Source organism: Pituophis catenifer, unplaced genomic scaffold (genome assembly GCF_029215685.1).
Source record: "Pituophis catenifer annectens isolate HBS135680 unplaced genomic scaffold, rPitCat1.0.hap2 SCAF_3, whole genome shotgun sequence".
NCBI classification, from domain to species: Eukaryota; Metazoa; Chordata; class Lepidosauria; order Squamata; family Colubridae; genus Pituophis; species Pituophis catenifer.
Window position 1 is genome coordinate 37,039,089 of NW_027256883.1, and position 22,963 is coordinate 37,062,051.

A 22,963-nucleotide genomic window follows, 5' to 3' on the forward strand; every position below is an offset into this window, starting at 1 on the left:
AAGGCCAGATTAAACATGACCGGAAGAATCACTACTACCCTCTCACGGTAGTGGGCAAGAGTCCTCACGTTCCGTCCAACTGGGGCAAACATCCAAACCACCCTCTCGTGGTTGGCCATGCTGGTCATGGAAAAGCCAGAACGTCAAAAACCACCCTCTCACAGTGGTTTAGCCACACTGGCCCTGTAAAAGGTGGAACATCCCACCAGTGGTGTAAACGCAGTATGCAACCGGCTCTGTCAGTCCTCCCGTAAACTGCCTTTTTTCCATACAGCCAGCGAGCAGGATGAAAAACAAAGCCAGGTCCCGAAACTCCAGAATAAGAAGGTCCATGTTGTTCTCAAGGCGAAAAGTGCTAGAAAAGGAAAGATGAAAACGGATGGGGTGGCACCTCCATCGAGGAACCAATAGGGCAGGGCAGGGTGGCCATCCTCACGCCTATAAATCGGCCAAAAGTGGAGGGGGAATATCCAAGGCGACAGGGAAACCACCACTCTGTCCACCTTTCGACCCTCCACCTCCACCTCAGATCTTCCACAGCCACTCCATGCTCAGTCTTAGCCTCCAACGATGTCAATGAAGGAGGCTTCGCCACAGGCAGGCGTTCACATTGCTTTTTCCTGCTTCCATGTACCAATATTATTTTTATTAAAGTAATATCCCAGTTTGGTGAAGGTGCGTATGCTGAAGGTGATGAATGAAGAGTTAGGGTTAGAAGGTAGAAGTACAGTGTTCATGCACTGTTCATAAATCATAATTTATGCAAAAATAGTTTGCTTATTTTTCACAATGCCTATGGAGATTCTCAGTCATCCCAGGTCATGGTTGTTCTAAAGGTACTTTTCCAAAAGGCAACTGGACTAGTTTAAGAAAACTATGAAAAAATGTGCAAATGTCTGCCTCAATCTGCAAAGTGGCTTACCTCATCACCATTCTTAATTTTCCCACATTCTTTATATTTCCACAATAAATTAGGAAATGGTACTTATTTAAATAACAGTAGGAAGCACTAAGTCAAATTAGATTTGAAGAAACTGAAAAGTCTGTTTCTTTTCAAGCAAACATACATACAGGTAGTCCTCGACTTACAACCACAATTGAGCAGAAAATTTCTGTTGCTAAGTGAGACATTTGTTAAGTTTTGCCCCATTTTACCACCTTTCTCGCCATAGTTGTTAAGTGAATCACTGCAGTTGTTAAGTTAATAGCATGGTTGTTAAGTGAATCTGGTTTTCCCATTGACTGCTTGTTGGAAGGTTACAAAAGGTGATCACATGACCCCAGGACACTGCAACCATCATAAATATGAGTCAATTGCCAAGTACTCTAATTTTGATCACATGACCATGGGGATGCTACAGTGATCATAAGTATGAAAAAAGCTCATAAGTCATTTTTTTCAATGCTGTTGTAACTTCAAACAGTCACTAAATGAATTGTAAATTGAGGATTACCTCTATTTGAATTTGTATTTAATTATGAAACATTATATATCTCTGTGTAGTGAAGATCTTGCTTCTCCCAGTTCTTATTAAGCCACATATAGAAATATTCGACTGGATTTTAAAGAAGTCTTAGTGAGAGATGTTACATGACTGAAATACCATATATCTAGCTACTCTGTTAGTTAAAGCTATAAAAAAATATAAGTAAATGGACCGACAACTGCTTTACTTTTAAGTAAGATGAAACTTACGACTGGGTCTACTGCAAAGTTCCCCCTAAGCAGAAATAATTTGAATTCGTTCTTTTGGAGTAGCATTTTCATTTCTCCTACTTAAGTTCAGAGATAATGAGAATGGCATAACTGTCATTCTTTGGTATTTCTCTCTCATGAACTATGAAAGCAAAAAAAATTTTTTTTTATTTATTGAGCATGGTAGTGAAAGTTGCATTTTGCATTGCTACAAGAAGGAATGTCAAAGCAGTCACTAATTTATACATTTTCTTAAAGGAGTCCCCCCTCTCATCAAAGCTACTGTATGTGATTGTTATTTGAGTAAAGGAAGGGATTGCAGGGAAAGGGAAGGCAAGCAAGGGTACTGATAAGGAATCGTTATGCCAAAGTCTCTCCTCCCCCGGCCCCCGCTGGAAGCTAATAAATAAACCTGGAACTTTCTGAATATGGAATACATACTATCTCACAAAATGCTTTGGAAAAACACACTAGAGGGCAGTTGTTTTTTGTGTCCAGTGGAATTCTTGGGAAGAACTTCATGGCTTGAGAAGGCAACCATTTACTAAGTGATACCTTGATTGTTCTTGGCCTCCCCTCCATTCTGGACAACTTTTAGGTGTCCTTCTTTTACTGCTTTTTGTTTTTTTTTATAGAACTCCCAAGAGCAGCTTTCAGGATCTTAAGCAACATGACATTCCTTTTTGTGAGTTTGTCATACACAGCTGAATGTGCTATTGTTACTGCTTTTATTACCTTTATTCCCAAGTTCATTGAGTCACAGTTTGGCATCCCAGCTTCCAATGCCAGCATCTACACTGGTAAGATATTGCTGTAAATAAATCTTTTAAGGATTATTTTCATCAGTTTATAAAAAGAAAGTTAATGCAAAATAATCAGGATTCTGTTCTTAATTGTTTTAAATGCGCAGATTCTCTGCCTCACACTTATCGCTTTAAGTATGAATAATTTGTTGTTGATACCATGTCGATTTAGCAACATAGAATTTGTGTCACTATGATGTTTGGTTTCCCATCAAACAGCCTTTTTGATCAACCCACACTATTAACACTAACAAATTAAAATGGCATTGTTTTTGCAAAATTTGGTGATTGTCTGAGATTTGTTCTTACAAGATTTACAAATAGCTGATAGAGCTACTGATCTGTGCTTTAACGGATAAGAGTCATCAGTAGCAGGGAAAAAAAATTCTGGCATTACTAGCATTCTTTAAATGTTTGCTCTTATGCTAAGAATTAAAAGTTATGTTTTTTTTCTCATTCTTTTTGCAGTGCTGCATGGATTTTATTTATCACTAAAATGTACATGTATGAATGATCCCTCTACATAATCATAACATTTTTATTGCTCGGTTTTTTAAAATTTTCTTACTTTGAATATTTAATATATATGTTTAAATGATATTTTGAGTATACTTTAGGATGTTTTTATTCTTGTAATTGCCAGGTGTCCTTGTTGATTATGGCAGTACACACAATAAATAAGTGTTGCCAAACTGGTTGAGACCAGAAATCTATTTTAGCAACAGCTAATCCGATATCTGGTGCAGTTGCAACTGAGGCTGTCCATACTATTTAGCATGATATAGCCTTTCAGTTGGAGGTTTTCAATATTTCTTATCATGTAGTAGCAAATCATATGCTTTATGCTTGTCCTATTTTCAACCAAGAAGTTTACAAAACCACAAAATTTAAAATGTGTACACATATTGGAACAGAATAACATTAAACTAAGCAGTTAAATATGTCAGTATCAAAATGTTCCAGGTATATCCAACGTGAACTTGCTGAACTGTTTTTAATAGCCAGCTAATTTGATTTACATAAGTAAATAAGAAAGATTCATGCAGGTTACTTCTTGACAAGACTATTAGTCAATCCTCACAAAGATAAATTTAATGTGTTCATTAACAAAGAACTTAATAGAATTGTCAGTAATATTTTAATAAGTAATTTCATGTGTTTTTGGACCACTTAGATCATTTAAATCATGAAATAACTGTTCTGATAAAAAAAATAAGCTCTTTAGTTCTTACAGCCCATAACTTTCAATATGAAACTTTTTGAATAATCTGATTATGAAGTTGTATCCTGGAAGCTAAATTTTCTGAAGGCATTTTGGTTTTATGAATGAAAATAACCTGTCATCTCTTGGTTTGAGGTAACGGTACAATACACTTGCCATTAAATAAGTTTGCTATTCCTGAATTAAAATAATATTAAAACTCAGTATAATACCGTCAGTATGATTATTTCAAATGTATTTAGTTTTTTTTAAAACATTAAATAGACTTATAATTTATTGATTAAAAATGTATAAACAGAAGTTTGGAAATGGTTAGGTTTACTTTTATGTAGAAGTGTAAAATCGGACTGTTTAATTTGTTCTTAAACAATAACACACAATTTTAAAAGCTTTTAAAATAAGATTAATACAGGCTTAATTAATTAATACAGTTATTCAATTATTATGGAGAAAAGAAATTGGGGAAAAACCTTAACACTTTTTTCTAAGATGATCATGCTAATTTGAAGCCTTCTGATTTGCTCTGTAACATGTTCAGATACCGGTATTAAGTGGCCACAAGCAACACTTCAGTGAAAACATATGTTAGTATGTGTTAAAATGCATAAAGACACATAGCCTAATTAACATAGATTTTCAAAGCCAGTCCTATGTATATTTACCAAGAAATGAATTCTCCTTATTCTGTAGTAAAGACAATAAGGATTGTAGTTACATATATGAGAAGCCATCAGAAAGGAATATTTATAAAATGCTGCAGTTCTCTGTATGAGGAATTTTGACAAATCAAAGGATGAAGCAGGAATCTGCTCACTGAAGACTGGTTTTGCTTTAGGGTGCTTTATGCAGTGATTAAACATGTGCTTTAGTTGGAATTTTCTTTTGAGCAAGGAACAGCATAATTGAATGCTATTTTTAGAAAGCTTTGTCTTGCAGTTCATACATATTATTAATTACATAATTTTGATAATATATTTAAAAACCTTATTAAAAGTTCAGTTTGGTTTTAGTCTGGTTATTAAAAACTATAAATAGTGGATTTTTGATTTCTAGGCCTTCCATTCTAAAAAAAGGATTCATATAACTGGTAAATATTCTATTGTCATTTTCCTAGAACCATAAAAGGGAAAGATACTGACTTCTTCCCTAGGTTGCCCAATGTGTTTTCTTTCGAGATCTGGGGAAGATGGTCTTATGTGGGCAGCAGTGGCCATGTGAAAAGCCAGGGCAGCAGACATGCAGGGTGGCAAGAGCAACTATGGATGGGAGTGAGCTGGGTTTACTTCCTGTAGTGAGAAGAAGCCCCTTTGTACTGCTGGACCATGCTGGTGTTGGAAGGAATATCCATCTGGTTCAGTTCCAAGCTGGGAGAAAGACACTGGAAACATGGAGGCTGATTGGAAATATGGTTTATTGATGAAGCAGAACCACTTGGGCAACTGACAAAAATGGAGTTGAGAGTGGGTAGGTTTTATACTTTCTTTGGGCTTTATATTTGAGCTTCCTGTTCCTGTGCAAGAGCGTGTCCTTTAATATCCTATTGGCTGTTGTCAGATTCCTATGGAGTTATGTAGGGGTTATGTAGGGGTCATCTATAGGCCAGCTAAAAGAAGAAATGCAAATCCTAGGTGCTTGTCTGAGCTAATCTGGTCAACCTCTGGCATATTATTTATCTGAGCTCCCAGGTTTCTGTGACTTTGAAGTTTGGACTGCAATGAAGGGATTCGTGTTCTGAAAGAGTGTTGGGCAATTCCTATTGTGGCTAATGGCTTTTGTCCTGTGTTGGATCTTGGTTGAGGGGCTGCTTCTAATCCTATCACTCTGCTTTTGTTAGCTGTCAAACTTTGTTGCAAGCAGTTTCGAAATATCCTGTCTTGAATGGATTTCTGCCTGCAGTATTTGCTTTGCTTATGAATGGAGCCATCTAGATAGTTGACTTCTTCTTCTTCTTCTAATAAACTCTTAATCTCTTAAGTGCTGGCATCCTTTGTGGACTATTAAGAAAGACTTGGGGGCTGCTTCCTGCCTCTAAAAAACATGTTTCTCCATTTCCCATTTAGGGAAATATAATATTCTGCCTTTTTAATATTCCTCAAAATATTTAATTCTTCTAGGAGAGGGGGCTTCCCACACTGGGCTAGCGCTAGGCTTCGGAGCTTCCTGGGAAGACTGCACCTTCACGCTGTGCTGTGGCTCAGGGGCTCCCTGCAGCCCCGGCCTCATGGCATGCCAAGAAGCCCCGAGCTACAGCCCAGCATATTCTTTCTCCAGCTTCCTTGTGCTCACACATGCATGCTCATGTTCCACATCCTCTTTCCCCAGCCTCCCTGATCTTGTGCCACACTGCACTGGGCCTTGTAGGGCTTCCTTCATCCCTCTGCAGCATCTGCATTTCTTACCTGGGACTCCCTCCACTTCATTTCCCTCTCAGCTACAGGGGAGTTATGATGACAGTGGGAAGTCCTGGGATTGCTGCTGCTAAGTGTCATGTGTCATAAGGTCATGTGACATTATGCTTTATGACTATCGCTTAGCAACAGAAATTCCAGTCCCAATTGTGGTCTTAAATCAAAGATTATAATTTGTCAGGCTTTAAAATCCCAAAATTAATTAATATGAATATTTTCCCTTTTATACTGCTCTCCCACCAAATAAAACTTCAAAAAAAGAAAAAATCCTAATCCCAAATCCAGTATATCAGCAAAAAAAAAAAAAAAAATCACAGTCCCATAAAATCTCTGAAATGATATATTAACTATGACCTTCAATAATCATATGTTATAAATAAAGGACATAAGGCAATATTTTATTCTTTTTCATTTTGTGGTTTTCATAATACCGGGAGCTTATTTCCTTTCCAGCTAATGTAAAACTAAAGCAGTATTTCATCCTTCTTTAAAGATCTCTGTTTAGAATTTGATTATGGGAAAATCCCTGTTTTTTTACATGAAGTGGGTAAGGAAACATTTCTCACTCCCATTCATATTCTAAAAAACTTAACCTTCCTCAAAAAAAATATAAATAAATAAATAAAAAAAAAAATTGGCACTGCATTTTCTGGTGACACAGCCTTTGAGTCTTCAAAGGATTGAAAGGCCAAAGTGTAGCATTAGACCTTCTCAAACTTTGTTCATTGATGTCAACTGCATCTCTAATTGAGGCAAGGATCAATTTTCCCAGGTTGATAAACCATCTTCTCTCATATTTAAGGAAGAAGCCTCTCTTATTCTCTCAATGCTAAGCTTATAGCTAAGTTTATAAACTTGGTTATTTGCAACTTCATCTAATATGCCATCATGTTGCACTCCATAATTAACACTGACCAATTATCACTGTGTCTCTTGCTTAATAAAAATTAGACTTTAGATAATGTCAAATACATACAAGTAGTCCTTGACATATGACCATAACGGAGCCTATGTTGTGATGATAGTAATTTTGCAACCTTTTTTGTGGCAGTCATTAAGAGAACCAGTGGTTTGCTATGGATGTGGTTTTGCCAAAAAACGGAAGTAAATCTTAAACCGTAAAATGTCATGTGATTGTGGGATATTGCAAATTGTCATAAAGCTGGCCATGTTGAGTACCCAAAGTTCGGTCACATGACTGTGGAAGGGCCCAACCATTGAAACTTTGAATCTGGGTCATAAATCCCCTTTTTTGCTTCCATCGTAACTTCAAATAGTCACTAAGGTGCCTGGTTGTAAGTTGAGGAATACCTGTTCATCCTGTTCTGAATTCATAAATACCTATCATCATATGAGTGCCATTGCCAACTAAGTTAAGCTAAAGGGCATTGGTGAAATGCTCCTGTTCGGACTGGATCGCCCGATCCGGTAGCAATGGCGGCATGTGGTTTGGAGAACCAGTAGCAAAAATCCCTGCGGCCCCTCCCCATGCCCATCTGAGCCGCGCAATCATCAGAGGCTGTTTTTTTTACTTTTAAAAGCATTTTTCTACAACCTCTTCGGCCGAAAAAATGCTTTTAAAAGTAAAAAAAAAAAGCCTCTGATGATCGCACGGCTCAGCTGGGATCGTCAGAGGCTTTTAAAAGCATTTTTTTTAAAAAATGCCTTTAAAAGCCTCTGGCGATCCCAGCTGAGTTGCCTGATCATCAGAGGCTTCTAAAAGCATTTTTTTCTGTAACCTCTTAAGGTTGTAGAAAAAATACTTTTAAAAGTAAAAAAAAAAAAAAAGTTGGCCACACCCACCCAGTCACATTACTCCCCCCCCCATCAAGCCACACTCACAGAACCTGTAGTAACAAATTTTAGATTTCACCCCTGCTAAAGGGTCTCTTTTCAGTAGTTGACTATTGCATATGAAATGATCTTAGTATATTTTCAGTGATAAACAATGGCATTGTACTTTCTCTGGCCTTTTAATCTTAATTCTAATGTGTAATTTCAGTGCAACTCTATCTCTGAGATTTTTTTTTTTCAATTTCTATTCTAAATTAACATTGCTACAATTTTTTAACCTCTTCATTTTTGTTGTAGATTGATTTTTTAAAGAAATTATGCTCCCCTTATTAGTTGTTTCTTAACTCGTTCCACTGCAGTTGTGATTATTTATTTTCTAATTATTTAGCACTAAATAACTGTTTGCTAATCAAACAAATGGCATTTATCATTTAGCTATCTTAGGAGTTTCAAATAGATCTTCAGGATGGGGTTATAAATATTGTTAATATAAAAAATGTAGAGAGTTGGTATACTTCTCTTATAGAAAAGGTATTTCCATACGATACATTTTAACATGTTTAACAAAGTTAAATGTTTTAACTTTCCCCTTTTTCTTTTTCTTTAATCAGGTGTGATTATTGTTCCAAGTGCTGGCGTTGGAATTGTCTTAGGAGGTTACATTATAAAAAAGCTGAAACTTGGTGCAAGAGAATCTGCAAAACTAGCAATGATTTGCAGTGGAGTATCTCTGTTATGCTTTTCAACACTCTTCATAGTTGGATGTGAAAGTATTAATCTAGGAGGTATAAATATACCATATACCACGGGGTAAATATATTTTGAGCTTTCTAAATAATTTATGCTTTGCATCAAAGCCAGCCTTTTTGTGCTGTATAAATGGCAGTATCTTTTTCATAAGAACATTAAATAATTTAAAAGTGCCTTAATAAGTAAGTAAGAAAGGAATATATTGTATAATCGTGGATTGAAATACTCCACAAGAAATAACAATTCATCTGCTGTGTTCAAATAAACAATCTCTGGTAAGTATTATATGCAAAATGCAAAGAACCTAATATGAAAATACACAATGTTTTAGATATACACATATCACTTCTAATTTATTTATTTGAAGAAAAGCTACTAAGGGTCATTTCCATCATTTATGGGATATAGTTTTGGAGATCACAGTATTTCTTGGGTTATGCTCTTCTGAGTGTGAGATAAGCTAATTTTAATGGAAGAAATCTGATAAAAAGCCATTTCCCTATTTCCTTGCCAGCCTTCACAGCTGAATGTTTTGTAAAGCTTGACCTTAGAAAACATAAAGACATGGATTTTGAAGGATATTTAGTGCTTTCAGTATTCTATTTTCTCTCCAATCTGAGTATTTTTAGAACAGATCTTGACATTTGGCTGAATGAATCCAAAATCAAATCAATATCCCATCCCCCCCACACACATATTACCTTCCTATACAACATCAATATTTATTTCCATAATATATACTTAATACTGCGAATTATGGTAATGACCATTGGGCCAAGAACTTTAAATTGGTGATGAGGAAATATATTTTCAGAACATAAATTTATGAGCTCATTTAACCATTATAACTAAGTGAATGTAGATGTTTGGATGAAATAATTGTAAAATGTTTTTTTAAAAATTCAAACATCCATAGAATTCTAGTCTGTTTTTTCTGTGCTTGGTGGGAGCTTTTGTAATGCTTCGTAGTATTCATGACCTATAGTGTCATTTAGCTGGAAATTTCAGTTTTCAGCTAATTAAAGAAAAACACAATATCTCAGGAATTCTGAAACAGGCAGTGGGTTTAGAAAAGTTTTGACATACTGGTAACCTTCCCCAACTAGTTATTCAATTGTGTTGGGGTTGTGCCAGCTGGGAATGACGGGAATTACAATTCAAAATAATGGAGGCATAAAGTTGTAGATGTAAGGTAATCCGTTATATTTTTTTGAATATAAAATACCAGTATTCATATAATGTATCAAAACAAAATGTAAAAGCATGATAGAGCAGCAGACAAGATGTCTAGAGTTTACTTTTGTCTCCCTGTGTATTCAGTGAAGGGCTGTAAAATCATGGTGATCAGAGCTGAATTTAATGGTCGGGGAAGGGACAGGGCTATAATGGATAAAACGAAGCGTCCAAGTGATTAGGATGCATCATACACATATAGCAGGAGCCAGGATTTTTTAAAAAGGGATTAGGGTGCTCCCCACCCTCACTCAGTTTTAAAGGCTTTTATCCTATCCCTTTTTTCATATACAACTCAAGGTGACAAACATATTAATACTCCCTTCTCCTATTTTTCCACAACAACAACTGAAGTGAGTGGGGGTTTCACCACCCCACCAGACTGATTCCCTTTTAAAAGGATTGCTTAACCTATCTAGGTTAACATTATAGTTTTTATGTATTTCCTATGTTAGAAAACTAAAATTTATAATGTGTTTAGATAGAATTCTAGGAGCTGCAGAAATGATGGTTTGGAGATTTAGTGCAAGAAACGCTGGTGTTTCCCTAGCATCACATCATATATGGATCTGTCTAAAAATTATAGCTTGATTTGTATCTTTATAAGTACAGTAGTGGCAAAAATTGTGGAAACCTTTTGGGAAAAGTGTATTTTTGAGGTTTGATGGCTAATAACACCACTTTTTTTTGGTAACTTCAAACAGTCACTAAATGAACTGTTGTAAATTGAGGACTGCCTGTACTCATACAAAAATGTGACAAATGGAATGTTTCAGGTATCGGGCATGGGCAGCACCTCTGGAGGGGGAACATATCACATCCTTTTTCTAGAGTGATTCGTTCAGATACACAGTGAGTCAACCAAGAGATGATGAATAATCATAAAGTATATTTTTTAGAAGAGGATATATAATCAGAAATACTAAATAGCTTGAATTTGCATATCTGAATAGGATTAAATATATTAAGAGAAAAGTACAGTAGTGGCCAAAATTGTGGAAACCTTTTGGGAAAAGTGTATTTTTGAGGTTTGAAGGCTAATAAACCAGTTTAAAAAAACAAAAAGTTGCGACAATCAGCTGTGCCGCACAATCATTGGAACTTTTTAAAAATTTCTTTTAGCATTGTTTTACTACCGGTTCCGGCGAACTAATAGTAAAAAAATGCTTAAAAAGTAAAAAAAAAAAAAAAAAAAAAAAAAAAAGTTCCGACGATCAGCTGTGCGACAATCAGCTGTGCCACACAATCGTTGGAACTTTATTTTTACTTTTTAAAGCATTTTTTAACTACTGGTTCCAAAGAACCGGTAGCATTTTTTCCTACCAGTAGCATTTCACTGGTACTACAAAAAAAAAAGTGTTATTAGCTAGTTTTAGAAAACACACTTTTCCCAAAAGGTTTCCACAATTTTGGCCACTACTGTATATGATATTGGAAAATATATTTCTTAGAGTTTGTATCTGTTGGCATCAATTCATATTCTGCAATGAATAGATATTATAACCCATTCCCCCATCTTATTTTTTTAGACCTACTCTCACCATGGCACATAGGAATCTGACTGGAAGCTGTAATGTTAATTGTGGCTGCAAAATCCATGAATACAAACCTGTGTGTGGATCAGATGGGATCACATATTTTAACCCTTGTCTTGCTGGTTGCATTAGCAGTGGAAATTATAGCACAGGAGTGAGTATGCCTACAAAGTGATAACTTATGTTGCTGTTAGAAAAACAATGTATCACCAAAAATAAATTCTATTTTCAGTATTGTAGATCACAAAGCTGTTTTCTTAATAGTCTGGACAGCAACATTGTAGTAAAATGCCTGTTTTGCATATAAAAAAGTCTTAGGCATCAAACATTATGAAGCATTCATATATGTGAGGTAGCCAAAATAATTGTTATACAATAGTGATTTGCAGCTATTAAGATGTTTTTATTTATTTGTTTATCTGTTTCCGACAGAGGTATGTGTAAGAGTTTTTAGGCAGCTATTCCTACTGTTAGATCATCCTCTATTGTCTTTTGGTGTGAGACTTAGATCTCCGGATATAACTATGAGCACTGTATACATTCACCAATCTTGTAGTTTCCTGGTAAGGCAAAAACCCAAGGCACATATAACTTTAATTGACTTTATTAAATGCATTATAATTTCATTGGCTGTGAGTACATGCCCAGACTACAAGAAGGTATCACTAAGTTCAATTATGGGGCAAAGACGTTGTAGATATAGGGCCTGAATATCATAGTCATTCAATAGCCATCCCCTATTGATCAGTCCCTTGCAAATCCCACAACAGTTCTTATATGCTCTGAGTTTTCCACCTTCCCATGGATTATGGAGTCAAAGTTTTTTCTTGTGTGAGAAGGTTTCAGAAAACATGTGCTATTGGAAACTTCTCAGCATGTAAAACTCCCTTCCTCAAATTAGAAAGGCTTGCAGAATTCTAGGTTCTCCTTGCCTTCTCCTCAACTGCGATAAAGATGTGGAAATTATTTTTGCATAGTTCGATGAAATGGCAATTTCAGTACTGCACTAGCAGAGCAGGCATGCTGCGGGCCCTGTCAATCAAGGAATTTCAGCTGGCGGGGTCCAGTAGAAGGGCCTTCTCTGCCATGGCTTTTCTCCTTTGGAACATCTTACCCTGGGAGGTGAGATAGGCTCCCTCCTTCTGATCTTCCATAAAGGCCTGAAGACCTGGCTCTGCGAGATGGCTTGGGCCCCCAATGGGTGAGCATCACACTGGAAGTGCTGGATGAATTAAGAGATAATCCCATCTCACCACCCTGATCCTCCTGCTCCCTCTCTCCCCATGTTTTAACTATAATTTTATTTTTTATTGTAACTCCATTTTTATCATTTTAGAAATATTTATCTTACAGTTTGAATGCTTTTAATGCTGTACGTCGCCCAGAGTCACTTCGAAGCAAGATGGGTGGCAAATAAATTTAATAAATACTGGTAATATGAAGGCTGCTATGATCAGCATGTCCAGCAGATAGTCTGCTAGAGTCAGAAGATTTTCTAATTAAATTATTAAAACCCAACAATTTTTACATTACAAGAAATGGAAATATTCCATCAAGTTTTCTGTAACTCTTTAATCTATAGTCTTGGGTTTACCTATTTGGCCTTAGCCTAAAGCCAATCCAGGACTGTTAGACATAGAATTTTGATACTGTGTTCTCCTTTCATGTATGCATTTTCCTTGTTTCTGTGAACTTCCTCGAAACTAGGTAATTAACATAAAATTTTGCATTTAATTAATTAAGTATTTAGCTTGCTATTTGCAAAACAACAACAACACTATAACTTTAGACCAGGAAGGCCTTTCTTAAATCTTCCTTTTAAAACACTCAATTCAAATATTTTGAAATACTGTTACAATTTTTTCTCTATAGAATATTTTGCCTTCAGATGAAGAGCATTTCTTATCTGCTGTAACTGTCCTGGCTGTATTGTGCTTTACTTAGAGTCATAAATAAGATGAAGCACATGTACCAGAATGCAAGCATTCTTGATAAAAATACAAATAAGGACTAATTATTGTTTTACACTTTTTAAATCTTTTACAGATAAGAAATTACACAGATTGTGCCTGTGTCCAAAGCCGGCAAGTTATCACACCACCCACAGTTGGACAGCGTAGCCAGCTAAGAGTAGTGATCGTCAAAACATATCTCAATGAGAATGGCTATGCTGTATCAGGAAAGTGTGATAGAACCTGCAACACACTCATCCCTTTCCTCATTTTTCTCTTCATAGTAACACTTATCACAGCATGTGCCCAACCATCAGCAATCATAGTTACTCTCAGGTGAGAAGTTGCCTGGATCATTTCTGTCTACTAGCATATCATGCTTTATATTATAATTGAGTTTCTCTGTCATCTTCCACAAAACATAATTCAGCTTTACTTTTCTGATGATGAATTACGTTACTTCTAGAGATAGATGGATTTACAAAGTTTGATTTCACTCATCTTTTCATTGATGATACATAATAATTAATATATGAATCAACATGTTTTAGAATTGTAGAAATCAGAGAAGGTAATTGTTGTGTCTGAGAGGATATTTGTTATTGGGTAGATTGCAGGACGCTAAGGAGAATGGGAAGACACTTTACTTAGAAAATAAATCTACTTGTCAATCTAGATTTGATTGAATCTACTTGTCATCAGAAATGTAAGGAAAATTTCTCACTTTGCTTCCTGGATAAAGTTTTTGTTTCGCTGAACTTCTGATTTTGATTCTACTGAACACCGGATTAGTATTGGGTCACTCTCCTGGGATGTGGCTAAGGAGAAGAGTTATATCAAGTAACAGTTAAGTAGTCATTCCTACCATTTTCCCTGTTCAAGACTTTAAAATATATTGTATCTTTTTATAGGTCTGTGGAAAAGGGTGAGAGGCCTTTTGCTCTTGGCATGCAATTTGTTTTATTAAGAACTCTTGGTAAGTGCAGAGGCAGATCTAGTGCCTCACAGTTGGTTACATTGACTATATTGAAATATTATGTGAATTGGTAGAAGAATTGTCAAGGCAGCTGAAAGTAGCACTTTTTTTAAAAAAAGGTTTCCCTGCCTATGATCTGACACTTTTGATGGGGTCTTAATTAAAAGACGCCCTCTTTTAATTGGTGCCCTCTTTTATTTTCTCAGTTTTTTTAAATCCACGCACATAACCTTGCACTTCTACAGTGGCTGGGGTGGATATATTAGTTATCGACCCTTGCTAATCTGGTTTAAGACTACATTACCATTCCCCCTCCCATATTTCTCTACTGTAATAAAGGGGAGAACTCCATAAATATTTACTTTCATTTTAGGTAACCATGAATTCTTATGTGTTCTTGTTAATATTTTTCTTAACTTTAAACCTGATTTGTTTGTAACAGATTGTATATACCAAATACTATAGTTACTGTATATTTCGGACTATAAAATGCTCCGGACTATAAGACGCACCTAGCTTTTGGGGAGGAAAACAAGGGGGGAAAAGTCTGCCTCTGCCTCCCAGCAATTTGCTTCCTTGCAGTAAACAGCAAACAGCCTGTTCAGCTTCAGCACAGCCTGGTTTAGCATGAGCAGCTGATTGGCGGTTGGATCTGCCTCCCGGAATACCACCTATCAGCTGTTCCAGGCTGCGGGGATTGCCACCGTCACTACCCATCACCACTGCCGCCTAATGCCACCTCTGGCGCCCCATCTTTGGCCTCTGTGTGTCTAATTTTCGGCCTGTTCCAGGTGGCGATGGGCAATGGAACAGGCCAAAAATGTGATGCATGGGAGCCAAAAATGGGGTGTGTGGAGGCAGCGATAGGTGGCAGCGGTGATTGGGGCAATGGGCGGTGGCGATCCCCGCAGCCTGGAACAGCTGATCAGCAGTATTACAGGAGGCTGATCCAACTATCAATCAGCTGCTTGTGCTAAATCAGGCTGTGCTGAAGCTGAACAGGCTGTTTGCTACAAGGAGGCAAATTGGTGGGAGGCAGAGGCCGAAGGGTGGGGGCCGGTGGGTGGGGCTTTGGCAACATTCACTGTATAAGACACACAGGCATTTCCACCCACTTTTTTAGGGGGGGAAGTGCGTCTTATACACCAAAAAATACGGTAGCTAAAATTGAAAACATGGTTCTTTAAAAGAAACAGGGACAGGGTCAGACACAAGGTTGGTGAGAATACTAGCTGTAGTACTTACTATGAAATCAAGCATAGCTACTAAGTACTGAGGTTATTTAGTAGCTGTTGTTTGGAATAAACTTCCAGTAACCTGAAGTAGGGTCTTATTCTGGATTTATGGAATATGACCAACCAATTTACCTTGATATTCTCTGAAACTTGAATAATTTTATTAAAGTTGACTTAAAGTTATTTAACATTTGAAATTCTAATATTTTAAGATATTATTGATTGAGATTTATATGGGATATGTTTAATGATGTGGTGATAAATATATTATCAGCTATCTTTGCTGGCTCCATTGCTCTGCTGTGCGACTCAATGAGTCGCCAAACAGTTGATCAGCGCACAAGCATCATGGCTCTTCTCTTCTTTTAACTAGTTCACAGAATTCTTAAAAATTCAACAATTGTCTGTCATGAACCAGTATGAGACATATCTAGCATTCCATTGGCAATAATTCAAAATAAATAAAAATGTACTATTGGAAAGAGTTAAAATTTAACTCTTCTAAACCAAGTCATTTATAAGCATCTTATGAGAATTTTGTCTCATTCTGTTTGTATGTGATGTGATGTATATCCTAGCCAAAACCACTTTAAAAATAGAAATATTATAGGTTTAGCTTTACTCTGTACTTTCTCAAAAAATTTCCCAATAACTGTTTTAATATAGGAGTTGATTGACTTCACTTTTCCTATTTATTACAGCATACATTCCTACCCCAATTTATTTTGGTGCCGTCATTGATACTACCTGCATGCTGTGGCAACAGGAATGTGGTGTTCAAGGCTCATGTTGGGAATACGATGTGACGTCATTTCGTTTTGTGTACTTTGGTCTGGCAGCTGGTCTCAAATTTGTTGGCTTCCTATTCATTTTCCTTGCTTGGTACACCATTAAGTATAAAGAAAATAAGCAGCAAAGGCAGATGTGGGAAGATGCTCCTGTCAGCACTGTGAGCGAAGTGATGTGTAACAAAGTTGCTCAGCAAAACTATGCAAGGACTAGATCCTGCCCCACTTTTAGCTCTCAAGGTGACCGTGGTAACAATGTCAATCTAACAACAACAATGCATTACACAGCACAAACCTATCCTGGCCCCCTTACAATAGAAGCAATAACTACATCAGTTGAGAAGCCTTCACAAGAAGTCACTTCTGAAATAGAGGGGCCCTTGCAGTAACTTCAGATTATTATTTATTCGTACATATTAAGTTTGGGGCCTTTTGAAACGCCTGTGCCTTCTTTTTCCTAATAAGATATGCCACTGATATTAAACCAGAACAGCTTAATGCATAGAGCCATGGCATATCTGAGGGCTGGTTACCTCCAAACAGCTTAGATAGGCCTTTCTTCTTTTTAGGGAACTGCAATGTTAAAATAGGTTTGCAAGTCCTTTAAGTATGTCTATTCAAGTTGCATGTTCCAGGCAAATGCTAATAGATTCTCTACTGTGAAAATCAGTTCTGATAGAAATGGATGCCACTGGTGAAGATAAAGCAACCCTGGTTCTTGAACTAGGGGAGAACAAGTAATTATTTTTAATTCTATTTCAAAGCACAACTTAGCTATGCAATGTGAACTGGATAATTTGGTTCTGCGTATTTTTAAATCAAAATTTTCAATCATCTGACTTGGGAAAGAGGCTATTTGAAGTAATAAAATAACCAATTAAACATTTTATTTTAAGAGATAAAACAATCTTAAGACAAATCAATAACAGGATGAGTTATTGATAATATGATATGATATATCATATCATATGATATGATTTATTTTAATATGATAGTGTATTTTTCATTTTAATTGTGAATTTATAACTCATTAGTGATTTCAGTACTATTTTGTAATAACCTTAAAGCATAACAAATTTACTGGTTTGTATTTGCATATTTTTGCAAGAAGGAACAATCAGCTGCAGAACTCCTATTGAGTTCATCAAATCCAAACTTAAGGTTACTTTTGTTTCTGGGCACTAACCTTGATAGTGTGGCAAACTGAGATGACTCTAGTATCTAATCCTCTGCTGGTATGGTACAGTGGTTATTTGTTCTGACACATGGCCCAGATTGCTGTTTACATACCTCATCATGCCCTAAATATCAATCTGAGCATATGCTGGTACAGTCAAATGATTGTTTTGCCAAGTTGTCTGTTCTTAGGTTCCTACTGTTTCTTGACGGAGAATTACAGGTCTTAACAATCCAGTTCGTATTAAAGGCTTGTACAGACCTGCTTATATTTCAGCATTTGGCATCTACTATATTTATTTAGCTTTGTCAGCAATAGAAATTGTCTTGGGCATCCTGATCTGATCACCACTTTTTCATTACTGGAAAAAAAAGGGTTGTGTTTATAGATGCCAATATCTGGAGCACCTGAGACTGAAATGCAACCTATAATACTCAGTTGTGCAAGTGGTTTATCCTGCCACTAGGGATTTTTAATGTAAAAGATCTACCGGCTAGAGTGGAACATTTGCAAGGTAAGTGGATGCTTATAGATTTCCCATCCTGCCATCTGTCCATTCAAAATTATACATTTTAACTGTTTTTTCATATTGTTAGCCCTCTTGTTCTTCTTGGGTGAGGAGGAGTAGGAGTTATGGAGACAAATGGCAAGAAGAATAAAGATTCCACAGTTATTGCTTTTTGCACTTGCCAGAATTATTTCATCTTTTTTAAAAAAAAAAATATGTTAAGGGAAAAATGCCATCAAGGCTTTCATATTGCTAAAATCAAAAGTACAAGTTAGCTTTCCATTTCATAGATATGCTAATACACTTTAAAAGAGTGAGATACATAGGCAATACTCAGGGGTGTATTCCTGATGAGGTCACAAAAGCCTTGTTCAGATCTGTTTTGGAAACGCTATGTCTCATGCAATTGAACTGTTCTATTTTTGAATCTAAAATATTTTGTTACATTCTGTTGTCTGATTCTGAGACTAAAGGGATCTCTTAAGTCACACATTGAAGAGCAGTTCCCTAGGCAGGACCAATTTGATGTTCAGGGTAAATTCAAAAAGAGCTTCTGAAAAGTGGCTTTCCAAAAGTTCAAATGAGAATATGGTCAGCTCCCAAGGCCTTCTGCACCCCTCAAATAATCTTTGGAGTGGTAATCCAATGAGAGGAAATGCTTATTAGTAGGGAATAAAAAGTGAAATATTTCATAATAAGCAATGAGTATGCAATCAAAGCTCAATTGCTAAGGCCCTGTAGACTGTACATAGGGAATAGTTGCTGGAGGAATTTGAGGTGTGGGGAGACACCTCCTTTATCAGATTGTGTTCTAAGTTTTTAAAGGCATCAGCCTATCTGAACTAGGCCTATGAGTGTCATTGCGTTCTGAGGAAAATTGATGCCATGAATTGAACATGTATACTGTTAGCTTGCTATGGTAGTTGAATGGCCAGTTGCTCTCTTCTCAGACATACATCTTCCAAGCACTGTGCATGTGTATGTTTTTTCATTTTGAGCTATGTCACTGCAATAGCTTAAAAGGAGGTTTAGCCATGCTCTGCTTCCTAACTTAGGTATTACATTTTTTTAAGCTGTGGAAGAGAAACTAGAGAGCATGCACCAATGTAATACTTCAACTTATAACTGAAGAATTTTGTTATCTCTTTGTTCCATCCTAGAATAAGTGTTAAATCTTTTCATAGTGTAAATAATGTACATGGATGTAGATTGCCATAAATACTAATATATGTTTATTAATATAGTACTAAGATTATTTATGCAAACCTACCATTGCCTCAAAAGTGTCAGTATTGATTGCATACTTGAAATTTGGAAGTAGACAGTTTATCCAATTTGTTGGCTAGTTGTAGTCTACCAAGAGAAAGTAAAGAGAGAACTCAAAAGTGAGGAGCACAGAGAACTGCTTGGGCCTGAAGGGGACCAGTGCTCATGTTTGCTTAAATAGAAGTACAGTTCTCTGAATGTACCTTAGTGTAATGTAAGGTCTTAACTTGCACTGACAGCTTTACTCCTATTATAGCAAATATGAGTATAGCTCCTTTTCAGACCTGCTTTCTGTATCTATGGAGATAGGAAACAGGTGGGCCTGGTTTTGAGCTCACCATGTATTGTGGCAAACTTTTGAATGGAGCTTCTACATATACGTATCAGTTCATTATGTCATTTAAGCATTGGTACTGTTCTGGTTTTTTTGCAATGTAGTCATAAAATGGAGAGTGCCCTAGAGAGTGCAGTTGTCCCAAAGTCTTTTTTAAAGTATTGTTAGTGTACCAGAAAATGTACATTGGTCCTCTAATGTAAATGAGCAACCCTATGGATCAGCTTTGAACTGATTCAACTGGTGCTAATGGGATAAAAGAATTCCCTCAAGGCTGAAAAATACTTCAAATAGCTGCTCAGGTGCTTATCTTGCAGGACTATCAGCTTAATGGTAAGTTTGCAATATACTCTTGCTCCACAAATATTCATGAGGCAGCACAACTTTGAACTAGTTTAGATATTTTAACTGAAAGAACTGGCTCTCATTTGTCAACTGGAAATCTTTAACTGTTGAATCTGGAAACAATTTTCTGGCAGAGCATAGCGATAGCCAAAGAATGGTGATCCGGTGTCCTGCCAAAGTTTGCTAATTGTTTTACTTTTAGCTATAGTGGCTTGGAAGTCTAGGAATCAAAATTTGGTGCAGCTGAGGAGCAGCTTAGTAGGGGAGGTTTTGTTCTGCAGGTATTATGACCAGTGTTTCAGACTATGGTACCTGTTAAATGAACACAAAATGTACAATAGATAACCCTTGATTACTCCCAGATTATCGTCTCCCTCAGTCATTTGGTTAGTACTGAACTGTGGTGGCAAAGACAAAAGAATTGTGTCCTTTGATTTTTGAACTTTAAAAATAAACTTTCAGAACAGAACTGTTAGCCAAAACCATGTGTAATTAAAAATACACTGCATGTTGAAGAATCTAAAAAAAATACTGTTCCAAAAGAATCCAGGGTTGAACTTAATATTCTTAAATATGCAATTTTGAATCATTACTTTTTTATAATTCACACACTCCCCCATTAATATATAGACAAGACTGTATATTTTTTTCCATTGATTTCAGGAAAATAGCAGTATGTTGCATATTGTATTTTGTTTTAACCTAATATACCTGAAAGAGGGAAAATATTATTAATCAAGGGGCAGACTAGTTAAAATGTTAGTTTTGATAAATGTTTTTAAGTGTGTCAGTCAGGAAACTATAAATTGCATCTGTAAAAACAAAATGGGGATTTGTGGACTGTTCCTTTTTTTTAGTGAAGATTTGAACTAATATTTATCTCTTAAAACCAGTTTTCAAACTCTTACGTACAAGCTTGTGTAAAACTTTATGGACAATATGTGTAAATAGCTGTTTGCAAATGAACCTTCAGTACTTGGCATTTTGAAATAAAAATGACTTTTTAACTTTGTGGTGTTTTATGTCACATCTTGTTGTACTATTCCAAACTTAAAGTGTTCTTTTGGGGTGGAGAACAGTAGAAGAATCCATTCTGATCCAAAATAGTTTTGCTGCAGAAATCAACACAGTGAATATGGATACAGTGCTACTACCTCATTTAGTATATTGTTGCTGCTCAGCTCAATTGCATCTGTTTTTCATAATTAGCTAATCATTTTTATATGAGTCAAATTGCCTGTGTTTTAATCTATCAGTTATATTTATTCATGATCTGTAACTACATAACATTTAATGCCAGTTTTAATGTGGGCTCTTATTTTCACTTTATATCATCTTAACTCCAAAATTCACATTTTTAAAGGTATTCGTTGACAGTATTTACAATTTAAGAATCCCATGTCTGCACCAATATTTATCATTATTACTGCAAGCTATTATGTGATGTTGTAGTGACATCCAATGGATATTTATGAACAGTAATTTTATACCTGTTGAGTGGAGTGTGATTTTACTTTACTGTTTAACAGCAACAAATTCTTGAAAAGTTTTAGGCTGCTGATTTCATGTTCAAAAGGTGCCCTTTTTTTCCCCTTCAACTATCTATTATGATGTTCAGCCAGAGATTTAGACTGGCTTTTTTATCCCTATCAAGTCTTTCTCAAGGACCTGAGATGGTCCGATGTTTCATGTTAAACGTATATATCACAGGATGGAAGTGGTTCCAAGTAAAGCTGCCTTTTGCAATTGACTAATAGTGATTTTATCAATGCCTCTGATCTTCAGGTGATGCTCCAGATATTTTGGAATTGTACCAATATACCTATTACTATTGGTATTATTTTTATTTTCTTCTTTCTACTTCTATTTGTAGGTCTTTTATGTTTTGTGATTCCTCCCCCCCCCCCGCCCAATTCTTCTATTCCACTGTCTTGTATACACAATAGTATGAAATCACAGCTGCCAGTTCTTAAGCTGATACTGGCTTTCATATGCATCGAGCTCTTTCTAAGAACTTAGGATGTTTTAAAATATCAGTGTAGTATATGTGGAAATCAAAGCAGTGTGACCTTTGGTAATTGAACCGATGGGATTTTTATCCAAGCTGGTTTATGCCATAATCTTCCAGTTTTAATTTTCAGATTTTGATACTATGTTATCTTCTCCAATTCTTTGCTGTCATTACCACATCAATTATCCACACTTTCTTCTTTTCAATCACAGTTAAATCAGTTGTGTTAAGAGCTAAGACTTTTATTCAGTTTGTCTTCTGAAATCTCACAATATTTTATCCTGCCCATTTTGACTACTTTTTCAACTTTATGTTCTCAACAATTTTTCGTTATTGCCACATGCTAATTTTAATGGATGAGCTAGTGAATCATTTTGGCAACTGCATTATATTGCTGGGTCCTTTTGTATCTGATACATTTTTGCCACTTATTAACCAATCGCTAATGAAATATTTATGCAATATTTCATTAAACTGTTTAGATATAATTGGATGTAAGCTGGTCAGTTATTTGAGCCAAATACCATGCAACTGATCATTTCCAGGAGATGGTTTAATCATTTTCACTCAGTTTTTAACTATTTCTGTTGTTATTAGTCTTGAGGTTCTTCTAGATATTTCCAAAACTTTCTTTTTTGTTTGGTTTTCCATTTTCAGCATTTCTATTGCCATTTATACTTCGGAAGAATCACCTCTGGTCTGATTCAACAACCAATATTGCTTAAATTGAATGATTCATACTTCATAGTGCTCAATTTTTCCAGCTATTGCTGTTATTTGTTGCTTTATGATTTCAAAAGTTTCTTTAGTTTTTCTTGTGCTAAGCCAGTACTTTTAATTAGGCTTGTGTTGATCTTTATATGCTTCCATTTTTGCTCTTTTTTAAAATTACTTGCATCTGATGTTCGACTTTGGGATTGAATATCATTT

The 22,963-nt window shown here is 36.0% G+C and overlaps 1 protein-coding gene across 1 annotated transcript in view; it reads left to right on the top strand.

Moving 5' to 3' along the window:
• Positions 1-17,237, top strand: part of SLCO5A1 (solute carrier organic anion transporter family member 5A1) — a 34,903-nt gene extending 17,666 nt beyond the window's left edge. The window contains exons 4-9 of the mRNA XM_070942225.1: positions 2,332-2,496; positions 8,535-8,733; positions 11,436-11,595; positions 13,488-13,729; positions 14,305-14,369; positions 16,306-17,237. Coding sequence (XP_070798326.1) covers positions 2,332-2,496; positions 8,535-8,733; positions 11,436-11,595; positions 13,488-13,729; positions 14,305-14,369; positions 16,306-16,781 — 1,307 coding nt within the window. The 3' untranslated portion in view covers positions 16,782-17,237. The remainder of the gene's footprint in view (positions 1-2,331; positions 2,497-8,534; positions 8,734-11,435; positions 11,596-13,487; positions 13,730-14,304; positions 14,370-16,305) is intronic.
• The last annotated feature ends 5,726 nt before the right edge of the window (positions 17,238-22,963 follow it).